Source organism: Diadema setosum, chromosome 15 (genome assembly GCF_964275005.1).
Source record: "Diadema setosum chromosome 15, eeDiaSeto1, whole genome shotgun sequence".
NCBI classification, from domain to species: domain Eukaryota; kingdom Metazoa; phylum Echinodermata; class Echinoidea; order Diadematoida; family Diadematidae; genus Diadema; species Diadema setosum.
In genome coordinates this window covers 21,621,121-21,648,372 of record NC_092699.1, presented here as the reverse complement: position 1 = coordinate 21,648,372, position 27,252 = coordinate 21,621,121, and the positions used below count along the sequence as shown (strand labels likewise).

The following is a 27,252-nucleotide window of genomic DNA, read 5'->3' as shown; positions in this document are numbered from 1 at the left end:
CTTTTTTACTGCTGTCCCTACTTTTCCTACTTTTTTGCTCAAAATCCTACTTTTTCCTACTTTTTCCTACTTTTTTGGTGAAAAATCCCGCCAAAAAAAAAAAAAACTAGAAATGTCGCTATGGCGACTGGTATGCCTCCGCCATAATGCATGATTTTCCCAATAGGTCTAGATAGTACGTGTGGACACTGTGTGATTACATTTTCACAAAATTGGCAAAATATTGGAATGACAAGTTTGTCACAAATGTGTTGAATGTTCACCTTCCTTGACGTAGGTTTAATTGGATGAATAGGAGAGCATGTATCTAGGGATTTAAGGACTTTAACTTGACTTTGAACCATTCATACATTTAGGCAATGAGTAATTTTCAAGGTACAGGTGTGGAGAAAAAGTGCAATTTCTGAATTGAATAGTAAATTGTTACCATTTTCATCTGGCCCTTGACCCTAAAATTCATGAGATAATTACTTTCAGGTAGAACATGCATAATATGTACTAAGTTTCAAGGTAACTTGAGCCACTTCCGAGATATGGAGGAAAAAGTTAGTTCAGCACTTTCAATTGATCTTTGACCTTTTGACCTTTGAGGCAAAAAGAAAAAAAAAAAAAACTTTCCAGAGAATTTCTATTAGGTTACACATGCATACACCAAGTGTAAAAAAATAACCCTGCTGGCATTGCATGAATATGAGGGTAATAGTAAAATTTTGAAGTCTTGCACTTGACCTTTGACCCCTGACCTTTGACCCCATGAACCCTACATTCTCTAGATAATCAGTCAGTACATGTATATACTATACGTTCCATGAAGATACCTTGAACAATTTTCCAAGGTACAGAGAAAAAAAAGAAGTTTTAATATTTCTACTTGACCTTTTGACCTTTGACCTTTGACCTCATGACCCAAACTTTCACCAGAGAATCTTAATTGGGTAATACATGTATACACTAAGTTCCAAGAAAATATCTTCAGGCATTCAATAGATATGGTGGAAATAGTGAAATTTTATATATTTGACCCTGACCTTTTGACCTTTGACCTCATGACCCAAACTTTCACCAGAGAATCTTAATTGGGTAATACATGTATACACTAAGTTTGAAGAAAATATCTTCAGGCATTCAATAGATACGGTGGCAATAGTGAAATTTTATGTATTTGACCCTGACCTTTTGACCTTTGACCTCATGACCCAAACTTTCACCAGAGAATCTTGATTGGGTAATACATGTATACACCAAGTTTCAAAAAAATATCTTCAGGCATTCAATAGATATGGTGGAAATAGTGAAATTTTATGTATTTGACCTTGACCTTTTGACCTTTGACCTTGAGCATGTGCACCCAAAAGTTGATAGGCACAACTTCACCCCCTAATACACATACATGCCAAGTTTCATTAGGATACCTCAACAGGTTTTGATAGTTACCTTGTCCACAAAATTCATTACGGACGGACGGAAGGACGGACGGACGGACGGACGGACGGACGGACAACCCGAAAACATAATGCCTCCGGCACCACTTCGTGGCGGAGGCATAAAAAAATGTGCAAGGCTACCTGGTACTTGAATAGTTTATATTCAGAAATGATGAGTAGACTCTAGTTGCAGATTCTTACTGGTGGGGAGAGCCTCTTCAGCATGAAAGAGGGATAACACAAACCAATCAACCACAAGACTGCTGCCAGCCTCAGTTTTTGCTCCTGTGCAGATGTGATTGATCCCACTTATATTGCAGCCTAGGACTTGGAGCAGCGCTCAACAAGCTCTCATCATCGCTCAAAATTACCAGGTAAGCTTGCCATACTTAAAAGTAGAATTTGACATGTGACTTCCAAAGAATACAACTGAGGGAAAAATGCTGCCTACAGCCAGTTTTAATGGATGTAGAGTTCAAGCATATCATGTCTAATGCATGTGCTGGAATGCAAATCCTCAGAAACCAGAAATTTCCTTTGCGAAAATATGGTTTACTACGTAAATCGTAAAGGTCATGTCAAAACAAGAAATGACACCTTCAGATCCCCTTTGCCTGAAATCCTTCAATAATATATGTTTTGATAATAATTAACAGTGATTGCAATATGAAAAACTTAATATAAAAGTAAGTGTTTCACCACAGAAACTAGATCTGGTTGATGTGAGGATGAGTTATTCCCAAGAAAGCATGGATTGGTAGGGACCCATTTGTATGAAACTTGCATATTACTGAGGCTAAATCAAAAGCACTGCTCCCACAGGTAAACTGGACCTTTAACATGAGACATATGACTTGTGATATCTATTTGAATCATGGGCAGATGGTAGATAATGACTACTAAAAACCTTAATTCATCTGAAGGTAAACAGCTGAGGAAAGTTAGTTGCTGAAAAATCAGATGAACAAAAAAGAAATGTTTAATTAACAGATCCCACAAATTGTTAACAAGGAGTGAGAACAACAGTAATTACTTAGCCATCGTGAAAGATAAAGACTAATAGAGCAGAAACCTCTTTATGGACAATCTTAAAAGTTGATGGCGTGTATACATCTTGCAAGTATTGTTTAAGAGGTTGAATTGCATCATAGGTAAGACATATACATTTACCTCGAAGAACTTAAAAGAAAGTAGGAAATGGAGGAACTTCACAGAAAACGAACACAAAAATAATAATTCAGTAACGTTTAAAGATTGATTGAAGTTTAAACCATGAGACTTTGAAGTTCACTTCCTGACGACACTTACAAACTATCAGGAATATGTAGAGAGAAAAACCATCTAGAGCATTTAGGAAAGATAATGAATGCATATTCCACAAATAAGAGCAAGTGTGTGGATGTTTTAAGTTGAACCGCCAAGAACAGTTTGTTAAGTTTGGAGGAAACAACTTGCAGAAAAAGTAGAAGCCATGATGTCTTTTTATTCCACAGATCTTGCAAATTTTAGTTAACGCTGAACATCTTTTTATTACCCAGCTAGTTTGAACAAGATGTGAGAAAATGGTAGAACAGAAATCTCGTAATGAAAGTAGTCAAAGTGTGATGAGTCATTTGAAGTGACATATCCAAAATATTGAACCATCTGAAAGAGTCTTGGTAAAATGTGAGACAGGGAAACTTTTTAAAGAAGAAAAAAGTGAATGGATGGATGTGTATGCCAATTGTGTCAACATACAAAACTGTAAGTTGAAGGTGAAAACCAACAGAACAGTGGAGAGTATCAAAATTGAAAGGGCACAAATACACTGTATTTAAGGGGGGGGGGGAATGGGAACTGCATGGTAAATATACAGATTTTCTAGAGTGTATTTGCTCTCAAACAACCAGAGAAATCAGAGAAGCTAGCAAGGACTAAAATGATAATGACAGTCACTGTTTATTTATTCTCCAGATCTTGCAAAGAGTAGTTTATAAGATTAACATGCTGAAATACTGAGCCAGCAAAATATCTGGAGAATGAAAAGCAGAATCTCAACCATGCAAAATTTCAAAGGCGGAAGGATGTAATATTCTCAAAATATATGAAGAAGTTTGATTTCAACAATATTGAATGAACTTAAAGGTGCCTGGAATAATTGCAAAATGGAGAATCTTCTTGAAAAGGTCAAATAGCTGTATGTGTATTCAACAAAAAGGGTCATGATGAGGTGAAAAAACAGTTGAATATAGAACTATTAACTATCTCCAGTAAATGTGGCAAATATTGCAAACAGTAGTAAGTCCGTGGAAAGTACAGAATGATTATTTTCTACACCTCTTTCTAAATTAACAAATGTAAGTTGATTCAAGAATTGATGGAATCTAGCATCAACAGAACACCAAAGAAATGAAAACATATTTATTTGTTATCTACAGAAAATTATCAAAAAATAGAGTCATTTTTGCTCCCTATAAAGTCGGTAAGACTACAGATAGTGAGAAACAAAAAGCAGTATGTACATGTATGCTCCTCACATCTTGTAAAGTGGAGTCATTTGGTTATATTGCAGTGTTATGTTACTCTACATGCAAGAATACTACATTTCCCTGATGCTGAAATGTAAAGTATTTACTTTTTTTCTCTCTCTCTCTTTGGATATTTTGTGTTCTATTGGTTTAAGTGTTTTAAATTGAGCTTGCCTTGTGTTTCCATCTATATCATATGATTATGAAGATAATCTATATCACTTGAAATTCAGTTGTGGACACTGTGCCATAAACTCACAGTATCTGAGTGTGTAGATTTGTAGTGGGCCAGGATTTGCAAAATAAAGATGTCAATGCATTGGTAGATCTTTCACTTCGTAAGGCCTCACTGTCATGAGACAACCCATTCTTCATGCATGTCTTGCTAGAAATGTAATATGATAACACATGCTCTCAGAGACTAATACTGAGTGCTACATATAAGTAGTTTAAATTATCCTGTTATTTTGAAATGTTTGAAAACATGTTAAGTGCTTACATGTATTTGAAATTGAAAGTCTCTTGGAAAGATATAATTTCACTTCATAAGGCCTCACTGTCATGAGACAACCCATTCTTCATGCATGTCTTGCTAGAAATCAAATGTAATATGATAACACATGCTCTCAGCATGGAGCTACTGTTAGTAGCTCCATGCTCTCAGAGACTAATACTGAGTGCTACATATAAGTAGTTTACATTATCCTGTTATTTTGAAATGTTTGAACACATGTTAAGTGCTTACATGTATTTGAAATTGAAAGTCTCTTGGAAAGTAAGTATATTTCTTATCTCATGGTCATTCAGCTGGAACTTGAAAGCATACTAAGTTGTTGTGAGCATCACTTAATAGCTTTGTCAAACATCCTTACATCCTTATATCCATTATATCCACACATTTAACCCTATTCTAACTGGGCTATTTGAGACCAAGTTTTTACTGGGGGGGGGGGGGTCAATTTGACCCCCCCTTCAGATCTCGGCCGCCGATCGCGCGATCGCCGCAAAATTTTGCCTGAACATAGAGCCGGATGTCAACTACAAGAGTACATGGTCATACAATAGAAAAATTTTGATTTCATATTTTTTAATAAATTAATTATGCAAATTAACGCATGAAATCATATTTTCACCTATAACTCCATCAAAAAGACTGAAGGATTATTAAATTTTTGTGTCAGAGTTCCTCAAGACACATCAAACAATTTTCTAGTAAAAAAATAGCGCAATCAAAATCATTTTCTTTTGTTTTTTATTGTTTTGTTAATTTCTTATGTATTTTATTGTTTTTTCGATCTTTTGTTTTCTATTGTTTTTTTGCAAAAATTTGTTGGAGGCACTTTTTCAAGCTTATCTACATTAGAATTGATTTATTTCAATGGTTAAAAGTTGAAATAATCTAATTTATATCAATTAAACAAAAAAACACAGTTTGCATTGGATTTGCACACGAAATCATGAATTTGAGCGTTTTTCGGGTTGACATGCATATGCAAAACATTGCATAACTTCAGAACCGTGTACCCGGACGTTTGGTCTCAAAATATGCGGGAGACTCGAATGAAAAAAGTCATGAAACGACGCAGCAAAATCTTTGCGCGTTGCGGAATCATGGCGCGAAACGTCAAGGGGGGGGTCAATTTGACCCCCCCCCCCCCCCAGTTAGGATAGGGTTAAAGGAAACATCTCCACAACTTCAAATGAATGTAGATAAGTGTCATCTTTTTTAAAATTGCTTTTGTCAAATATCCTTATTTCCAATCTTTTTTACATTTTGGAATGAAACACATATCTTCACAACTTCAAAACATTCAAATGAATGTAGATAAAAGATGCCATCTTTTAATTATGGAAGTGTATAACATACCTTTGGCATAAATGTATAACTTACACATCATGGAATGTTTATGTCATATTTTGTGGGATGATATGTGACCGTCCATCACAAAACCAACAAAAAGTCGCATGCACTGATTTTGTATTAGGACTGAAAATAGATGATATGGGCCAATCCAGCCAGTCTTGAGTTTTTCATATTTTCTGAAAGGGCAAGTCTTCTTATATATTATAATAAAGTTTGGGATCATAAAACGAAAAGGAAATTGTGTTTTTTAGCAGTTTTTTTTTTTTTCTGGAACATGCACTTTTTGGTAGAATAATGTGATTAGGTGTTTCTCATAGTCATCTTTTCATTTCTTAAAAACCCTGTCCATACTTTTAACTTTCAACTCCAATAACTTTAGAAAGGACGATGCTTCTGCTTTGAAAGTTGGCATTGATCACCTACAGAATGTGTTAATAAAGCATGCACAGCTTAATCTGATAATCTCTTCATTGTTGTAGCTCCAGTGGTTAACATTCTGTTATTTGTTCCATTCATTGCACAGCTAGCACGGCTTGATAAAGATTGAGCGCTTGAATAAACGCTATACTTCAGGAGCCCCTTTTCTCAGTTCACATTTTCCGGAGTGTGTGCTTTCATTCCAATATTAGGATCGGTTAGGAGAGTCCATTTGAATCGAGATATACATCATTTTCATCTTTAAGTTTGTTCTTTCAGAATCTGCTCTTAATTAAAAATCCATGTTTGGCAACTTTTTGTTGGTGTTGCGATGCAGGATCACATATATGGTAGGTGTTCATGTCAATCACAAAATTATGTCTTTTCTATGTAAGTATTGTAATAAGTGATCAAGATTCATACTGACTGTACGGTTGAACATGCATTTGTGCTTGTTACCTGACATTGTTCTAACGAACGTCTGCCTTTGTTGTATTTTTCAGGCTCTCCCAGGAGCAATAGTGAGGCTGAGGCAGCAGGGTTGTGAGTACATGTAACATCAAGAGTTCTGGTGAGTATTGACAAAAACTACTCCAAAAAGCCTGCACATGTCCTCATTTATTCCTACTTTTTTTCTTTAATGCCCTACTTTTTTCCTCTCATGTCCTACTTTTTCCTACTTTTTGAAAGATTTTGTTCCTACTTTATTCCTACTTTTTTACGTTATCCTGCTTGAAAGCCTGGAATTGTCTTTTAACAACTTTCGTAACAGATCAGTATACATGCACTGTAATATTAAATAGTAAATATGGAACAGTTTCTTTCGGAAGTTAACATGTGATGAACAAGTGATGTGTAATTAATACATTGTACATGTAGACCAGTTGGTTTGGTGACAGAGAGAGAGACCAAGAGAATAACAATCTACTGGAAATAGACCACAAGAGTTCAGTAATCATGTACTCATTGGTTACTTACAATCACAACCTTCATATCATTTCTTGGTATTAAAGAAAAATCATGTCGGTAACTCACATTACATTGTGGTAACTCACGTTACATGGTAACTCACGTTACAATTTTAAGACCTCTGTTATGAGAATTTGAAGCAAAGACTATAAGTCCCATCATATTTCTTGGATGTGTGCTGCATAGTCATTTGATAATCCAAAATACCATGTCTCAGTTGGGCATAGTAAAATTGCTAGGTTAAAAAGTTCATGTTTCGGTAACTCACGTTACAGCAGCTTCTCGAGCTATGTAAGAGCACGCTGGTGTCCGAAGTAATATCTTATATCGAGGTCTCCACTTTATTTACTGCTAGATTAATATATTTTTGATTTGTAAAACCAAACAAAGTTTGATTTGAGCCTCAAATATAAAAAATATGGATTTGCAAAGAGCAACAAAAATGCATTTTTAGGGATTTTTAGGTCAAAAAATGCTTTCTGGTTTCAAAAGGTATGAAAATGCACAAAAGAGAACTTCTCTTAAATGTAAAGTTGGTTTCACACACTTCAAACTATGGCTAACAAAGTAAGATCATCAGTTGTCCTGAAATATGTGGGTAAAATTTTGGTGGTCATGTCGCACAACTCACGGAAATGCCCATAGACTCTAACGTTAGTGTGTAGTAAGAGCAGAGCAGAAAGTAACCGCAGCAGCGACCCCATATACGGACAAATACGTACTGTACTATGTTACAGCGCCCCGCGACGGCGTTAAGCAGAAAGGTGTAGAACTACTCACTAGAAACCCTATCTAGAAATTAACATTTCAGATCTGGAGCCAGTATTCAGAGAGCAATCACTTTAGAGATATAAACAGCTAAACTTTAGATCTTTCGTTTAAATATCATAAAGAGATATCATCCCTTTTTGCGACATGGGCAGTTTCATTCACTGATCTATCTAACAACTAATGTTTAACATGCAAAATGTCGTAAAGAAAGCATGTAAATTTATGAGCGGAAATTGAATAAAACTAGTCTAAAAAGCAATGAAAAGTAAAGTGTGTCTTCAGCAATTTTACTAGGTATTTGAATCTCCGGTTAAATTGAGGGGCGCAGGGGACCGTGACATAATGAAATGCTAGTGCCTATTAGCAAAAATACTAGCCCGCCGATTTGAAAGGTCCACCAAACACTTGTGAGCTTACTGTGACTTTCAATGACAATGTTTCGAGATTCCATTCTATGCCCATGCATACCCGACTTAACATAGCATCATTTATAACGAATGGGACTAGGGACTTCACGTGTGCTGGAATTACGAAGCCATATAGGCCTACTCGGATACCGGAAGACAATAGTTATTATAACATATTTGTCATAATGACAAAAATAACCTTTTTATCGTGAGGGGTACACTACCATCGACAGACTGATTAAAAAACTGTGCCCGTCACAAAAGCCTTATCAAACCGAGTAACATGTTTCATATTGCATTACATTACCCTTCCTTCGCAGTCCGCTTCCTCGGCGAATATCACGTCTTTGTACTCGCAATTAATTCGCTGTGTGATGACAAATGTATAGACCTACCGCTCTATGATATACTGTACGAGCTGAAATTTTCGCGGTGGTTTTATTTTCGCGAATTTCGCGAATCGCCTTTGAACCGCGAAAATAACAACACGCGGAAATAACAACGCGCAAATACTTACGTTCAGTTAGACCGTCACAACCGCGAAATTAACAACACGCGCAAATGTCCCCCCAAGTAGCAATTCGCGAAAATATCTGTACGCGAACGTACAGTACTCAGTAGACTGTTTTGTGACTGGCACCTGTCATGTACGGTCTTTGCTGGCAAAGCATGGAGACGTGGGCTTGGCTTCTTCGGGAATGCGTCATTTTCACGAAAATAGAGTTTGGAATTCCCAACATAATCGCACAGACTAGCGGCATAACGTTTCATGTACAACTTTCTGTATTATTTTGCTTCGCCTAGTTAGATTTAGATTTTATTGACTCTTCCGACCCCATTCCGGGGTATGAGAGTAAAACACATAAATACAAGATAATAATGGTCATTACAATATCAACAAAGAATACATGTTTGTGATATATTACAATGATGTATATAAAATAGTCTATACCTACTATAAAACATAATCCAGTGATATACACCAAACAATCGTAACATACAACTGCTATAGATCGAGTATCACTGGATGCTTAATTTTTCTACCACTACGAGTTACAATATTTTCTTTCTTGACTAAAGTACACTCAACTTGTTCAGGCTTCTGCAAATTTGCAAAATATGACATGATCAGCCTGACAAACCTTTTAAGCTGTCCTAAATGCGAACATGAAAATAATCTGGACATGTGCACTGAGCAAGGACGTTCAACCAAATAATGATTGCTTAAATATAACTGTCTTTCCTTTTCAAAGAAGGGTCATACGAAAACATATAGTGAAATTCATCTAGTACCTCCTTGCTAGTACTAAGTATGCCCATTTCCCTTTTATACCACTTACCAGAGTATGTCTCGAGATACTAGTTAGCACACTGTAAAAAATATACTAACTACTAGTTTTCACTGAGGGGCACAGCCCCGAAGTCAATCATTAGTACAATGAAAGTACTGAGACTCACAGTTTTTGTTTTATCTTAAAAAGAATGATCCTCTAGTGACTCTTTTTTTTTTCTTTTTTCTCTAGCAAGATGTGTTTCGTGTATTAAGATTAAGAGTTTTATGAGTACATATATTATAATTGGTTGTGTTGTATTATATTGGTATCACATATTCAGATAGGGCCTCATCCACGTCAAGCTCTGCTTATGATGATGGTCCCCTGTATTGATTTCTCCTTTGTTAATAGATACAGTATGCCTTAATATGTTATTTTGATTCATATGTCACTTCAGACTAGATGTTGTTACGCAAATGATATTTTCTTTTTTGTATTGATTTGTATGTTATCTGTATCATTCTGTTTTCATTTGCAATTGTATTCGGAGAAAGAAAATGCAGAAATAAACCAAACAAAGAAACAAACTGAATGAAAAGCTTCACGTAATTAAACACACTCAGTGAAAAACAGAAAGCAAACAATTTTTTCAAGTCCATCTTTCTCATAGATTATTTGGCCAATAATGATATATATAATGTTAAAGGTAATTTGATTGGCTATCACCCTATAGGTCAATAAACAAGGAATTTTTTTTTCAGGTAGGTGGAAATGTTCGTTTTTATCTTCCAAGGCACGAAAGTAAAAATTGCAAAAATGGACAAGTTGTTATTCAAGCGTATGAGCTCTTCCATATACCAATGAGAACAAAAGACAAACTCAACACAATGAAATGCAAATTTATTTACAAAAATCCACCTTAGATCTTTATAATAATTATAAGTCTTCGAAGATAAAGAAAGGCAACAATGGCGGAAAATGAAGAATCTGCTTTCAAATCCACAGTCAAATAAAGACATAAGAAAAGAAGCAATGATAACGAAGATGGTAGAAATTTGAAACGTTATTCCATATTAAGAATTAAAATTTGATATAATATTTGGGGCTGAATTTGTCTCATGCATTCTAAAATTCCTTAGTGAAAATGTGAAATGAAGAAATTCTGTCGATTTAATCATCTTTGCGACTTACCCCTATAAATGTGGTTAAAGTTTGAGTTGACAGAAAATTCTTATGCAGTTTCCCCACTATATGTTTTTATTTGAGATATAAAGAGAAACATGAGAATAGAAACTTATTTCTGTTTTTCCATTCGTGTCTCTCATTGCGTTAAATTGGTCTTTTTCATCATTGCTATCTTGAAGGGCATTTGCAAATGAATTTCAATATGTTAATTTTCGCTTTTTTTTTCTGCCTCGGCGAACAAAAACAAACGGTCACTTCATCACGCGAAAGTTTCCCTTAATATTGGTATAAACCTACCAGGCTGATAGCCAATTAGATAATCTTTATTATGGTATGTGACAATGATTTTTATCAAAATCTTCTATGAAAAATATGAACCGGAAAAAGTGTTTGCTTTCTTTTTTGCTGAGTGCATGTATTTTGAACTATTTCACAAAACTGACTATTTCACATGTTGACCTGTTTGACACTCTATATGGTATAGGCCTATGCTAGTTGGAAAATGACGTCACTGCTTATGGCGACATTAAATCTTTCTCCCAAATATATTAAAAGAATACGCTGTCTTATTTCGAGATTCTGGTTAAAACTATTGGCCTCGGTGCTCCAAAAGTATACCGGTGATATCTGATCCTATATAGTTACAGGAAGAAACTCTGAAGACAAAGTACATTTGGTATAGGCCTCACTATTTTGAATTTAAATAAAAGAAAAATGTATCCTCTGAGTGATTGCTTGAAAGAGCGTCACGTGATTAGGCTCTATATGTATTTTCAACTATTTCAGAATCGTTCATGCTGGTCTGTATAGACACTCCTATAGGCTTACTAATTAGAAAATGACGTCACTTTGATATGACGTTAAATGACGACGAATACATTACAATACAATTGAATAAATCAATAAATACAATAAATTAATAACACAATTATACAATGCGTTTCAGACGTTTTGATCTGAAGGAAGTAACGATTATCTCACATTTTATACATATTTTTAAAGACTATTCTCCCTGTCTGGACTCGCTATACTATAGAAAGCTATAATACTGAACATAATTAAAAGGCAATACAGGGATCTTTGTGGTATATACGCCACGGGTGACATTTTTCAAACCTATTGAAAAAAAAAATATATATATACATAAAATATATATTATATAGACATGTATTAAACCACTGTGACGTGTCGTGTTCATTAAACCATACCGGTCGGGTTATCATGATGTTCAGTATTTCCTTATAGGCTTGACCTTCAGACGGTGCCTCCCATCACCCATTATCTTTACCCAAAGAACTTTAAACTTGGTTCTTGGAAGTTGACAATAAAAATTTAATACCATATAGTGTGAGAACGTTGATTCAAAATGTTAATCTTGTTCCTTAATATTTTGATCAACCGAATATTATCTGGTGAATCAAACAATTATTGTTATAGGTTTATAGGTTAGGTTATAGGTTTATTGCTTAAATATAATCGCCTGTGATTTATCAAAATCTTCAACCACTTGTGGATCAAAGTACTTTGGATAATGTGGTTTCATTGCATTTTCTTTCTTTAACTTTATTTTTTCTGAAACAAATGATACAAAATTATTGCAAAATAACAATGACAATTTGTACACGAAGGTCTAATGACATGAAGCAAATACAATAATGTTAGATGTAGACAAAAGCATAATAATTACATACACACTTGCACATACATGCACATTCAGATACACATGAATGCAATCTGAGTTGATATAGCACTAATTTTTCATTAAACCTAGCCAAATTTTGATTAAGACTTTGTGGGTTATATCTGTTTGTTGACTTATATCTAATGTTGATTATCGTTTACACTCTATACAGGTGTTGGTTAAAGTTATAACATTTTTTTTTTATTTACTAATTAACGTTGGTAATATGGTTGTCTTTATATTCCGTACACGATAATGGTGTAAAGCTCACTGAAGATTGTTGGTTAAAGGTTTGAACAGTTGTTACATAAAAGAATGAGTAGAATTGTCTTGCGGGGTGTATATTATTTACATTGTTTTCAGTTTGCTTTACCCTCCGTGAATAAGATCGTATCTGAGTAATTGGATCATTTTGTATGCAACTGTCAGTTGTATTCGGGTATAGTTTGTCGGTTATGTTTACAGTTCGTTCGTTATACTCCGAAGGCTCGTAAATACTTACTTTCGAAGGTTCGTGAATCCGAAAATGAAATAAGGTTCGTCATTCCGAAGTTTCTTTAATCCGAAACTGAAATAAGGTCTGTTATTCAGAGGGTTCGTTAATAAAAAGATAAAATGTTCGTTATTTCAAGGGTTCGTGAAAGTAATCTGAAACCAAGAAAGGTTCGTAATTCCGAAGGTTCTGCTGCAAGCACATAATTTTCATGTTCGGATTAGGGATTGGAACCTTCGAAATAAAGCCACATGACTGTGTACGGATTTTTTTTTAGAATACATTTTCGGATATTTTAAGGACATTTCGGTACAGGGATTCCGTGTGCTTCGGAATAAAAACTTATTTCATTTTCGGATTAAAGAAGCTTCGGAATAATGAACATCACCAGTATATCTGTAATTTATGTATTGACCGATTCTGTGACGCGCTATGTGTATTTTTGGCATGGGCGCAGCCATAGTGGGTGTATCAGCCGACCCCCCCCCCCCCTCCGCACTCCCCCACCCCTCTCCCTACATTAGCACGCGCGCAGAATGAAAAACTGCTTTAGCCAATAGGCGTCTCGTACTGAGTGCGCGAATGCTTGCTTAGTGCGCGAACCTTTGTTACAAGTGCGTGTAAACATGTTGCCCCGGGGTGGGGGAGAGCAGGGGGGGGGGGGGGTCGGCTGATACACCCACTATGGCTGCGCCCTGTGCCGTAAAATGTCTGCTGCCCTCAACGAACCCGAATCGGTCAATAGGCCTATACGGTAATCAAGATCCGCCACAACCTTTGATTACGTTCATGTAATTGAGATACATAATAGAAATATATGTAGGTGAATATGAGGAAGGCGTACTAGTCATGCTCTTTTGCTTCAAATACTTCTAAACTTTGAATGCAGGTCGTCTGTGACGTGATGTTCGTGACTTCCTGGTCTTCGTTTGTTTTTGCATCTCGAGAAGTATTATACTGTTTATCACCGACTTTACTACACATTAATGTTTTACCCACTTGAATATCTGGAGTTGCTAGGTAATGTGTGTGCGTGTGTGTGTGTGTGTGTGTGTGTGTGTGTGTGTGTGTGTGTGTAATGTGCATATTATATCCTTAGTATAATTTTTTTTTTTTTTTGGCAGCATGAACATAAGTTTCTTCACTTACCTCTTGTTACCCTTTCATACTTTTACAACACAATGAATGTTGATAGAATTGATCATCGTCATTTTACAATGATACAATGGTTACAACATCCCCCTGCTAAAATACTAGGATATCCCCATAACTGTTCCTGCGTATTACACAGTACGCCTGATTTCACATCGTTTATGATTATGCGTCCGATACTGTTGACTTTACCAAAGTATCCACTTGTGTATGTTTGCACGACCAGCAATTTTATTGCCCGGCAGCATTCCAATATACCTGATGATGAAATAGACCTATGACAATAAGTGAACTTCAGACAGACGAGGCGAAGTCAGACCAGAATACACTCGTTCAAAGAATTTGTTAGAACTGAATACACTGGATATCACTATACTGTAATATCACTGCTCCACTTACCCACAAGTAAAAGCGCCGTTTCAACTAGAATAACTGCTTATCTTTGTGTTTTCGGATAACTTCAAGTGTTGTGATCAATTCACTTCAGGGCAGGAAACGGAAATACCAGAGTCTGCGACGAGTTTAAATGCTTCTTTCGACGTCCGGGTCTTATATTTTTGTGCACCATATTTTAATCAGGATTGTAATTTTCTATCTTGTTATGATGCCCTGTGAAGCCTACTATATAATTACTTTGTGTAGTTGCTTTACCACGAATCTTGCAATTTTTATGTCATTTTCTTTTGTGCATTCTTCATTGGAAGAAAAAAAAAATCTTCCGCTGCAGGCAAAATTTGCTGTTCTGGCATTGCCGATGAAATGTCGATCAAATTTTTGTTGAAGTTTTGTTGAATAAGGCGCAAGGAATTTTTTTAATGTATCATGTCTGTCTGTAAGATTTCATATACATGTATTCATGAAATACGCGCGAGTTCAAGAGAGTTGTAACACCAAATTTACAATAAAACATTGTATCGTATTAACATTTGCGAATAGACTGAACAGTCTGAATACGTCGTATTTAGAATGACCGTTTAACATGTAACGGGACGTCTTCTTTGGAAACATTATTTACCGGTAATCTATCCGTGAAACACTGGTTGAAACTAGTATGCCTGCATAACAAAATAAAAACTAAATAGATCAAAACCGACTCAAAATCAAACTGAAGGAAAGTCTTACGAATGTTTTTTGAATTTTCATTAGTTTTCATTCTCTTGAAGAAAAGACTGAAAGGATCATGGAAAAGAGACACAGGGCCTTACTTCGCAGTCATCTGCCGGATCTTGCTAGGGATACTGACACCGATCTAGTTTGCCAGAAACTCGTCTCAAAGAGGATCTTTCAACCTCACCATGTAGAAGAATTTCTGGTTTGTATTCTTAGTTATACATGAGTATTCTCAAATTCTCTTCGTTCGGATGAATCGTCTGTGAGATATGAATCTTCGAAATCCAAGCTGTATATCAATTCTAAAATGTAAAAGCAAAACCAAAATCGATCAATGTAGGCCTAACATGCTCTTATTATTATTCCTCAGATATTAGCATTCATCATTTAAAGAAATCCTTTACATTCATGTTTTGACGTAACCAATTCACCTGGTATAGACTGGTGTCAACATCGGAATGAATATATATCATGAAGCTATGATGGTACGAGCAGACACGTACCAAAATCATTGTTGTTGTTGTTGTTGTTGTTGTTGTTGTTGTTGTGCCGGGGAATTTTAGGCTCTGTCAAAAGCCTTCACGTTGTTGATAGCACTGACAGCCGTGAGAGAAGAGCAACAATAATAGATCCGAGGGCATTTTCACAATAATGAGTGATTGTGATTACTATTATGACCGTCGAAAAACATAACCCGTGCACCGCTCCTACTGAATGATACTTATAAGATCATTTAGATAAGTAAGTTAGTCACTTCGACTAATGAAAGTCCACGTCAGCATGGGAAACGTGTCACGAGTTTCGCCGAATGTTTTTTACTGCCAAACCCTGGTATCAGAATTGGGGTCATTCCAGGAGAAGGATACCCACGAATCACACGGGTCATGAGTCCTGGTCATGAGTTCGACATTGAAAAAAAAAAAGTCAATGAGACATACAGCTTATCATTTCGGCACCAGGCAAAGAGGCCGATATTATAACATAGGGCTTAATGTGTCGGTCTTACGGGCCATTTTCCCTTTTGATCATTGCTCAAAGAAAAACAATGAATAACGAAAAGAAGAGTAGAAAGGGAAATTGATAGAATACCAAATATATATATATATATATGCATATATAAAAGGGCAAACAAATAAAAAAAAAAAAGATTGAATATTAGGGAAGATAAGATCTCGAAACATACTGTATCTCCCAGAGCTTCTTCCATGTTATCGTTTGCACATACACATTTGCATATTTTCAGCCCACCGCAGTGAAGAGGTTGTGAATATAACAGTATAGATGAAGTGGATTGACATAGTTTAACTCATCTTTACTCTGATCATCGCAACATACAGTATCTATTATTACAATTGATATTCTATGTTTGCTGCACCATATTGGCAGTCCAAGTCTAGCAAAATGGCAAGGAACCAGGCTTTACTAATGGACCTAGAAACAAGGGGACCAAATGCGTTCCCCGCATTCGTCGAATCATTGGTGGAGGCCAATCAGATGCACCTGGCGAAACTCTTGGGTTACATTGGACCTACCATCCGAACAGAGACCGGATCCAAGACTTTCACTTGCAAACTCTCAGGTATGACTTCGATCACCTCAGCAAATCTACAAATCAAGTAAAATTGTTGGGGAAACTACTGGAAGTTGCAATATAGTGAAGAGTTGGCTATAAAGTATATACAGTGATAATCTTATACTGGGCGTAATGTTACGCGATGGATCAGATTTTTGACTTTGAGACGGTTCGAATCAAGACAAGTGCTTGTAACGTCAGTGGAGATGCTTTTTCTAACATTGTCCATCTCGACCCAGATGCTAAATTGGGTACCTGGCAATGGTGGGGTAATGATGACAGGACCCTCGGGAAAAGCATTGCTGTCCCGAAGTTGACACGAGATGCCAGTGTGAATATGGAATCTTAAATTCGTGCGAAGTGGACTCTAAACATGTTCAAAAGTCAATCAAAAGAGTCAATCAACAGGCGAAACAAAGTACAGAAGGTCAAAAAATGGCACTCACGTCACACCCAGAGGCTATATTACACGACGATGCGAATCGTTATGAATAAGTTTACCCAAAGAGCACACTATAAGGAAACAATGGTTCAACACGAAAATTTTGCCATCGCTCATGTCATGAAACTCACGTCGAGCCTGAGGAACTACACAGGCAGTCATCCGATGTTTTTATTCTTGTTAGTTGCGTCCATCTTTGCTCAAAATTTCGTGCTCAAACACTGAAGACGCTCCCCTAAATAAAATAAGACGATGACAAATAGATATACAAGTAACAGGTATAATTAGCATCTCTAATACTACAGGAACACATCCACCTGCGTTGTAAGATGATAGTTCATAGTTGATGTGTGACGGAACATAAACATGAAAGCCACTAAAAGAAATTTATAAGAATATTATTTTGATACAGAATTTCGCAGTTTTGACCATTATTCCTGTAATCAATAGGTCATGTAGGTAGAGTAAACTTAAAAAAAAAGACTACTAATGGAGAGTGATATTTTCTGGAGAATTGAGAATAAGATTTCACAGTTCTGCGTGATTTTTTGAAAGACATTTTACTGCAATATGGCCATTGGAAAATGCTGTTGACATTTTTATTGATATACCAGAGAGAGAGAGAGAGAGAGGGGGGGGGGGGGGGAAAGAAGAAAAGAGAGGGGGAGAGAGAGAGGGAGGGGGAGAGAGCTCATAATGACAGAGTATGACCTGTGGCCTGTTGCATAAAACTTACCGTTGAATTTCAATGGTAACTACCGTCAAAATTAGGCATCACAGCCAATCAGCATCAAGGATTATAAGCTTTACCGCTAATTTGAAGCGGTAAGGGTTTTATGCAACAGGGCACTGGTCGTGACTTGTTCTCTGTTCCATGCAGCAGCCTCTGTCGTCAAAGCCCCCTGGCCAGCTCCGGGGTCGTCAGGTGACCTGAGTACCGACCAGATGAATACTCCCCGTGATTTTTCCCCCTACCGTGATCTAAATGATACTGAAAAGGTAATTACCCTTTTTATTATTATCATTATTATTATTTATTCAGCCAAATGAGAATGACAATAAACAGTAACATAACATGTAATCACATGAAAATAACACAGTTGATACAGTAACACAAATACACTGTTTACGTCTGAAAAAGTATAGTTTTGCGGGCTACAGATGTACAGTGTGTGATTTGAACTCTCACACTCTGTTCAATATCAACTACTCCATTTTGACAGCAGGAATTCTCTTGAGAGACAGAAACGGCAACATATGCCATAGCGCACATTAATGTTCAAAGGAAAATCCAATCTATCTGCAGGTTTCGTGAAAAGGGAATAATAAAGCCGTATATCAGTCGCGGTGTTACAGATGAAAATATAGAGATGAAGGGTAGATTATACATCCTTTGATAGCCCTTTGCCTGCATGGATGTTCATGTCAGGTAAATCATATAGATGACGACTGGCGGGGGCGGGGAACATACCGATTGTTCCACCCGAAGGGTTTGACATGCTGTTGAGGGAGGTTATAAGTCCCGAGACGAAGTCGAGGGACTTGTTATAGCCTCCCGAAATAGCATTTCAAACCCTGAGGGTGGAACGTTTGGTATGTTCCCGACAACAACAGTCATCATCTGTTATATTGTATGCTGGGTTAGTCAAATACGTCAACGTCAACGTCAACCACTAGCACAACGCACTCGATCGCGCGCTCGCTTAGAGCCAAATTCACTGTGTGTGCGCAGGTCCTTCTGTCATTGTTACGTGAAAATGTTTTCCCATGGGAGAACATTACAATAATGTTCTCCCATGGGCGAACATAACCAATGCTCCTCTATCACGTGACTGTGTTTAGTCAATCACTAACCGGTATTTGACTGACCCATTTGATATATCATAATGATCCTCTTTCTGTTGAGAATCAGTTTGACGAGATTAACTCTTTGATAAGCAACTTCGTATATAGAGTCAAGATCAAGATCATTTCTTTTTGTATTAAATCGTCATCTCACCCGATTTGACTATGGCTTTATATTGTGTATGTCCACAAACACGGTCCAGTAAATTTTCCTAACTTCGGAAGTCAATATTTTAACTGCATGAAATATAATTTTTGCTGCCCCTTTTGTTGATTTCCGAGTTTTTGTATTAATTGGTCATTGCTATGATCAGGATTCGGGAATGAACAGTATAAAATCTAATCCTGTATCCTGCCGTAATTTATGTTGATAAGTGTTTCAAAACGTTTCCATAATCGCACCCTATTGCCTTATTATTCCTATTCGGTTTGGTGGTTCCCTACTGTCACGTCATCAAACTGTTTTATCAAAACCTCAGGTGTACAGAATGTCAGCACAACCACGAGGGCACGCGGTGATCATCAACAACAAGAATTTCAGGACAAGGAAACCACGTAAAGGGACCGACATCGATCGAAATAATCTGAAGAATGTCTTCAGACAACTCTACTTTAATGTAACGGTTTTTGAGGATCTAACGAGCAGGGTGAGTTGCAGCAAAAACTATATTGTGTAAGAAATCAATATCAAATATTGATACTGAAATAATGCAAGCCTATCATATTATTTTGTTTAGTTTTTTTTTTTTTTTTTTTACAATTCTAAAGAGTACACTGTTCTTTCTCCGCCAAATTATTATTCGTACGTACATTTACTATAATACTCAATGATTTGTCCTTTCAAATTGTGAACAGTTGAATTGATAAATGTATCACCGTGTATTATGTATTTCTAGTAAGGATGGAACTGAAATATTTTAATTGAATTGAATATAGTCTATCACAGACGACTTCATCTCTTACGCATTGGCTTTCAGCAAAACTTTTTTTCTCAAAACACATTACTGTTGATTTTGTCACCTCGTTGTGAAATGTGATAAGCAGTGTTGTGTCTTTTGTGTTTTTGAAATTGGAAATGTCGTGTTATCTTACGAAGCATTAGAGAAAAATGATTGATACGAAAAAAAAAATCAAAATGCCAACTGAATTCAAGCGTCAAGAAGCCGCCAGCCCGCAGACGTAATATTCGACTAAGTGAAAGATCAAATTATTATTATTGTTATTATTATTATTATTATTATTATTATTATTATCATCATCATCATTATTACTATCATTATTGTTATTATTATGTTCATCATTATTATTATCATTATTATTGTTGTTATTATTATTATTATTATCATTATTATTATTATTATTATTATTATTTTATTCGGCGTTTCAGACATTGCACATGTACATGGGTAAACACAAAACACATTTGATTCAGCATAACAAAAATAAGATAAATTATAACACAGAGACAAAGCAAAAATGAGAGAGAAAAAAAATCCCTATATGTGACATAGAAAACAGGGCTGCCAGGGGCAAGTTAATTACCATGACCCGCAGGTCTTCTACCCCACATCCAATAAACCAAGGCTCGACACTAACGGTGGCCCGGTGGCCCGGGGCCACCAAAAATGAAAGTCGGGCCACCAAATTTAAAAAAAGGGCAAATTTGGTGGCCCGCCTCGGGCCACCAAAATTTTGGGAAAAGTATGTCAATAAATTCGTAACTGTTTGCGCCGGAAATTAGCAGTTAAATTTGTTCAAAGGATGGATGAAAAGGACTGAATGAATGCCTGAGAGTGAGTGTTGCAAGTTTGTTGAAGTTTATTTATGAGTAGATATGTCCCACTTCTAATTCTTGCTATCATAAATCTTAGATATTTGACTCATTAAAAAAAAGGACTTTTAATTTTTTATTGTTTTGTTTCGGGACACCAAATTTTTCTCTCGGGCCACCAAAAATTTGAAATTTAGGATTTTGGTGGCCCCATCGGGCCACCAAACAAAAAAGTTAGTCTCGAGCCATGAATAAACTATGGCAAAATCTGTACATAACTTAAAATACTTACATTGTATCAGTCACAGTAAGATTTAACATGCAGTCATACAGGAACAAAATGCTCAATGTGTCACACTCACACCTTACATTCTTTCTCTGTTAGTAACGGGATTAATGAATTGATATGTTCAAGTTGAAAACTTTACATTCATTTCTCTCCCTGTAGGCAATTATGCAGTGCTTAAAGAGTCTTTCTCGTAGGAGCCATCTGCCCTATGATTGCCTAATAGTAGCCATCCTAACCCATGGTGAGCGAGATGTCATCTACGGTACCGATGACGAAGCAGTGGCTATAACAGACCTGGTAGATTTATTCAATCCGAAGCGATGTCCGACGCTAGCCAATAAACCCAAGCTCTTCTTCGTGCAAGCTTGTCGCGGAGGTATATCAGACCGTCAACTTTGATTGAGTATGATCGTCGCTTAAGGACGATCCGAGGTTGAGTATCATACATAAACTAACAATTTCGCATAAAAGAAAGATATGACGCTTTCAAGAGGCAAAAGACAAATTATGATAATACAGGGTAACACAATAATGAAGGGAAGTTCATTATTAAGACTATAGTGATGAAAATGATGTATGGTTGATGAAAATAATGCCTGAATAAACAATCATTATCAAGAACGGCGATGACGTTTCGTGCTGGTGACGTAATGTATGCTTTATTCCAGACAAACTACATTGTATGTAATACATGATAATAAGGGGAACACAATGATGAAGGGAAAGTTCATTTTTATGAAAATGATGATGAAAATGATGTATGGGTGATGATAATGATGTCTGAATAAAATATCATAGTCAAGAACGGCGATGACGTTTCGTCCTGATGACGTCATATATGCTTTACTCCAGACAAATTTGACGAGGGAGTTGACGACACAGATAGCACCATGGTTACTTCGTCGGACCAGGCAGGAGGCATGGTGGACAGTATAGCACAGGGATTGCACGAGATGGACTTGGAGGACTCGAGCAGGTCAAGCGGGTCTAAACTACCAACCCAGAGTGACGTTCTGCTGGCCTATGCCACAGTGCCAGGTAATAGAATGTCGTTGTTTTTATTGCTGCCTGCGCTGCTGTTGTATTTGGTGTAGTTTTTGGTGTTTTTGTTTTTGTTTCCCTTTTTCTCAAACCAAAGTATTGATTCAATTGCCAATCAGCTAGTGCACGGTAAAACTGAAATAATCTGTTCGATTAAATGCTTATGACATGTGAACACGTCATGAAAATACATGTATCAGTAAAATCAGTTCGACGTGTGGAATGATAATGGAAGCGACTGTCCATTCCATGTCTAGAATCTCTTAAATTTAAATTCATGGTCGCATATACATGTAGTTTCATAAGGCATCAACCTACATGAAACGTATTTTCTTACTAATTTTTGGCATTCAATGAAGTCAGAAAGAAAAAAAAAGTAAGCCATAAAGGATTTTATACGAGCTCAAAGGCAAAAAACAAAACAAAACAAAACAAAACAAAACAAAACACACACACACACACACAAAAAAAAAAAAAAAAACAAGTAACAAATATTAGAAAAGATGGATCACCCAGTCTGTACATGTGATTGCCTGGTATCGCATGTATTGATTTTCTATGGACATGTTGGATAGGATTTGTGTCATGGAGAAACGCAGATAGAGGAAGTTGGTTCGTTCAGGCTCTGACAGAAGTCTTCCTAAGATCTGCTCACTCACAGGACCTCCTCTCCATGATGACAGAGGTAGGTCTGAATGACAGAGGAAAAATCTTGCTAACAATAATGAAGTCAAATAATAACTACTGACTTATGACAGCGTACTTTACTATAAATTGTTACGATTACGATTATTTCATCATGATTATGACTGTAATTTTCAGCACTGTGTTATAATTTATCATGGTAGAGCCAGTGGTATTTAAAAGTGCTGTAATTTGCATTTTGGGAACCTACAGATTATGTATTTCAACAAATTATTTTAACTCAAAGTGTGTGTCCTTTTAAAAAAAATGTAAACAAAGATTTGAAATTTAAGTCGTTTCTAGCTGATTGATTCAAAATTATTCGTGCACATTTATAAATAACTTGTATCGCATGAGGAGACAAACACAGCTACATCTTGATCATTCTCTTTCCCACTTCTTTTCCATTTGTCATGTTACACAGTACAATGTATGGCTGGACGTATGTTACACAGTACAATGTATGGCTGGACGTTATTTATAAATGGTTCTATTTTCCTGTGACTCTAGGTCAATAATCTTGTGGCTCGGGCCTTTGAATCAGACAGTGGTAGGTACAAACAGATGCCGGCTCCACAGACAATGTTGACGAAGAAACTCTATTTCTTTCCGGGATATTCTGAGGACTTGCCCGATGACCGGAAGGGCGTCGAAGAGGGGACTAGCATCGACTTCACCGAGTCCGAGTCTGACGAAGAGCCCAAATAGATTCGTGTGCAAGGGCTACTCTACTTCTAAATTCTAACCGTTGCCGTATTGTTTACATTTTCTATCTGCAAATAAAATTAACTCTTCTGGACCTTGCGCAAAATACAAAAATGCGTGCTTTTGATTGATTACAATTCACACGTAGCTTCTTGAATTCTTTCCATATGCAAGTCAAAAAGAGATGAACAGTAGTTATTGCTGTGAGACATCGGTGTAATTCAATTTGTAAACTGATCCCATGTCTACAGATTGGAAATCATTGACAATTATGGTATGAAGTCTGCATGCATTTTTCCCTCGTGGTGCGAGATTAAAAATGAAATACAATGTACATGTAACTTGATTTTTCCTTCATTAAACACTTCAAGAGCTTTCAAAAAGGTGTAACCTCATCTTACAGATTACAGGTGTATACAGTATATCATAACCTTGTGTGATGTAAGACATGAACCCACAGCTTATTTCAGTTCTGTGTGATTTGTTAAATGTCTAAAGACATGGATAGAGGGACACAAATTGAAGAAACTCACACGTGAACCTTCACCCCTCTGAATAATATCTTTCTTTCATTCAACTTGAATATTATACAGTATAGAGTAAGAGAACATGTCTCATAAATAACGATGCTTCATCGACATAATTTCTATGTGGTTAAATATCTGCTTCTCTTAGGTTAGTGGAACTTGCAAATGTTTGTAAAGGTTTCTGATATTTCAGTCGTTAGATAAGGATTGGTCTGCCTCATACTTTCAATCCCAATACCACTGTGCTTTGTAAATTTTGGTTGCAGAAAATTATTCGTAGCTTAAGACTATGCATATACACAGAATTGTGTGCACCATTGATATTCTCACTATGCAGGCTTTCATAAGAAAATCTGGTGTGTTATAGAGAACTTTAAGAGTAATCATGTCCCTGCTTTCATTGGAATGCACTATGTGAACATGCACATTTTATGCAGTTGTGATAATTTTGGGTTGTTTCTGCATGTTTCACATTTAGAGAAAGTAGAAACAAAACCAAATGATGATACTCTTCAAAGAGAAAATTTGCTGAATGCTGAAGCAACAAAAAACTGCCGTGTATTGTGTGAAAAAAAAAAATCTGATATAAGAAACGCAGGGAGAGCAGTAAAGCTTACACATCCGCCCATGTTAGTCCTTAAAATGAGACAGAAGAATCTACAGGGGAATAAAAGACATCTGTGATGCATTTAAAAGAGAAGATGTAATATCTGTATAATCAATAGGTAGATGGGCATTGTTGCTAAGATACTACAATATAATAAATACAAGTAATTGCAAGCAGTATTTGCTACCAAGGAACTTCCTTCAATTATTCTGCCCTCTGTACGGTTTTTATTAGTCTTGGGGGAATCCCAACAATGTGAACAAGATGTAATTCTAATGTCCTATGACCAGAAATCCAATGTTATCAGTTCCAAAGCATTCTTTACTTCCAATATTTAATAGTGAACCACTCCCTCCCTCTCTCTCTCCACGACCATCTTTAACTTAAAAATACACTATACACTCTATTTTGATTCAGACTGTACCATAGAACCAATATCAGTGAGTGAAAGTGACCGCTACAAGTATAAACAATCAGCTTTCCCTTCATCCCAAACGTTCATGGTAAAATGTTTGATTTCAGTCTGTGTCTTTACATATATGCAAGGTAGTTATAATATTCAATACCTCTTTGACAAGGTTTCGTAATGTCCACCAAAGCAATATTTACATATATGCTATTTAGATTATGAAATGTACCACACATCATCAGATCAGGGAGGAGGATATCTCCTTGATCAGACTGTCAGTACACATTTTGTGACAAGAAATTGAAATAGCTTATGACGTACAATTCTATTTTTGTATTTCTCATTCCTGATGCAAACATTATTAAGAACCTGAACCTCGTGCAATAATTTACCTTGTGGGCAGTGGTTTTGGGTTTTAACAGACTAAAGGATGAGACACCATTTGCATTACTATCCTAGCAATGCACAACACTTTAAAGCCAAGGTCTTGGGTTGCAATGGGTTCCATGTTGTTTAAATGGTGACTGTAGTGGTAGACGTATCAAACAAAAAGATGTGTCATTCACATCTTCAAATTAAGTTTTACTGTGACTGGAAGATATCTCATGTTTTGATTTTGTGGAAATAGCAAACAATTAAGGTGTTTTTCACTGAAAACTGGAAGTTTGAATCATCTAAACATGTTACTCTGATGCTATGCATGATTCTTTTTAAATACTGATAAAATTAGTACATGTACTTATGAATCAAAGAAAAGACATTTTGTTTGACATACAAGTGTACTTCAATGCATATTCTTGGTTTCTCTACTAACCTGTTATTCATTATTTATATCAATGATTTTCATAGATCCTCGGAGAAACTCTCTCTCATATTATTCGCGGATGACTCTAACCTTTTCTTTTCTCACCCAGACCCAAATATCTTAACAAGCACAGTAAATGATGAATTGAAAAAGGTTATACAATGGATATACGCAAACAAATTGTCACTAAATATTCAAAAAACAAAATTTATGCTTTTTAGTAACTCTTTAGACAGCATCCCAGGCAATATAACATTTGATAATACTCCCCTAGAAGAAGTTTCTTCTTTTAAATTTCTTGGTGTTTGTGTTGATAACAAGCTTTCATGGAGGAATCATATCAATAACATATGTAAAATCATTTCACGCAATATTGGCGTCATGAACAGATTAAAATATTATCTTCCTTCTTCTGCATTATTAACTTTTTATTCTAGCTTAATATTACCTTATTTAAATTATGGAATTCTTGCTTGGGGTAATACATATCAGATATTACTAGATAAACTTTTTTATTACAAAAGAAAGCGCTCAGAATCGTTTTTAATCTACATACCCGAGAACACACAGATGCTTTGTTCTTTGACCATAAAATACTAAAAATAAAAGATTTGTATGTGTTTCAACTTGGTCAGTTTATGTTTAATCATAACAGTAATTTTTTACCTAAAATATTTCATGACTTATTTCATCGAAACAGTCATGTACATAATTATCCCACGCGACGATCCGATGAATATCATCTTCCATTAATGAGAACCGCACATGCCCAAAGTACATTTCTTTATACCGGACCCAAACTTTGGAATAATCTAGACAATAGTTTAAAAGATTCCCCTAAATTCGTCACATTCAAATACAAATTCAGAAAATATTTACTCTCTATCTATAATTTTAGATAATTTAAATTGTTTTAATTCATGTTTGAGAGCTTTCACCTGTCCTGATGACGCAACACTTTGCGTGTTCTGCATGCGGACCTCCCTTCTTTCTTCTCTCCTCTTCCTTTCCTGTCTTTTGTTCTTCGTAGACTTGCATTGTTACCGTCTTTTCTCCTCTCGGTACTGTCTCGCGTCTTATATGTGTGTGGGTAATGTGCGTACGAGTGTGTTATCCTTGTCATATTTTCTCGGTACACGTGGTTCAGTGAACAGTGTCCAGGCATTAACATTGATATTTTATATACTTTTCTCCCGACCTGCGTATCTCAATATAACTACACATATATTTTTTTACAAACGATTTAAATAATCTATATCAAATATAATAGCTATAAAAACCCTCGAATAATATATTATTT

The 27,252-nt window shown here is 36.1% G+C and overlaps 1 protein-coding gene across 1 annotated transcript; it reads left to right on the top strand.

Annotated features, from left to right (window-relative positions):
* Positions 1 to 15,324: 15,324 nt before the first annotated feature.
* Positions 15,325 to 23,607, top strand: LOC140238591 (caspase-3-like). Its single transcript, XM_072318492.1, has 8 exons — positions 15,325 to 15,456; positions 16,641 to 16,833; positions 18,153 to 18,268; positions 19,594 to 19,761; positions 21,334 to 21,550; positions 22,027 to 22,212; positions 22,791 to 22,900; positions 23,410 to 23,607. The coding sequence occupies exons 1-8, from the start codon at positions 15,325 to 15,327 to the stop codon at positions 23,605 to 23,607; spliced, it is 1,320 nt and encodes a 439-aa protein (XP_072174593.1).
* Positions 23,608 to 27,252: the final 3,645 nt, after the last annotated feature.

Coding starts and splice junctions, on each gene's coding strand:
- LOC140238591 (XM_072318492.1), top strand. CDS start 15,325: ATGGAAAAGAGACACAGGGCCTTACTTCGCAGTCATCTGCCGGATCTT. Junction 22,213..22,790: donor GGCCTATGCCACAGTGCCAG/GTAATAGAATGT, acceptor CATGTTGGATAG/GATTTGTGTCATGGAGAAAC. Junction 22,901..23,409: donor TCCTCTCCATGATGACAGAG/GTAGGTCTGAAT, acceptor CTGTGACTCTAG/GTCAATAATCTTGTGGCTCG.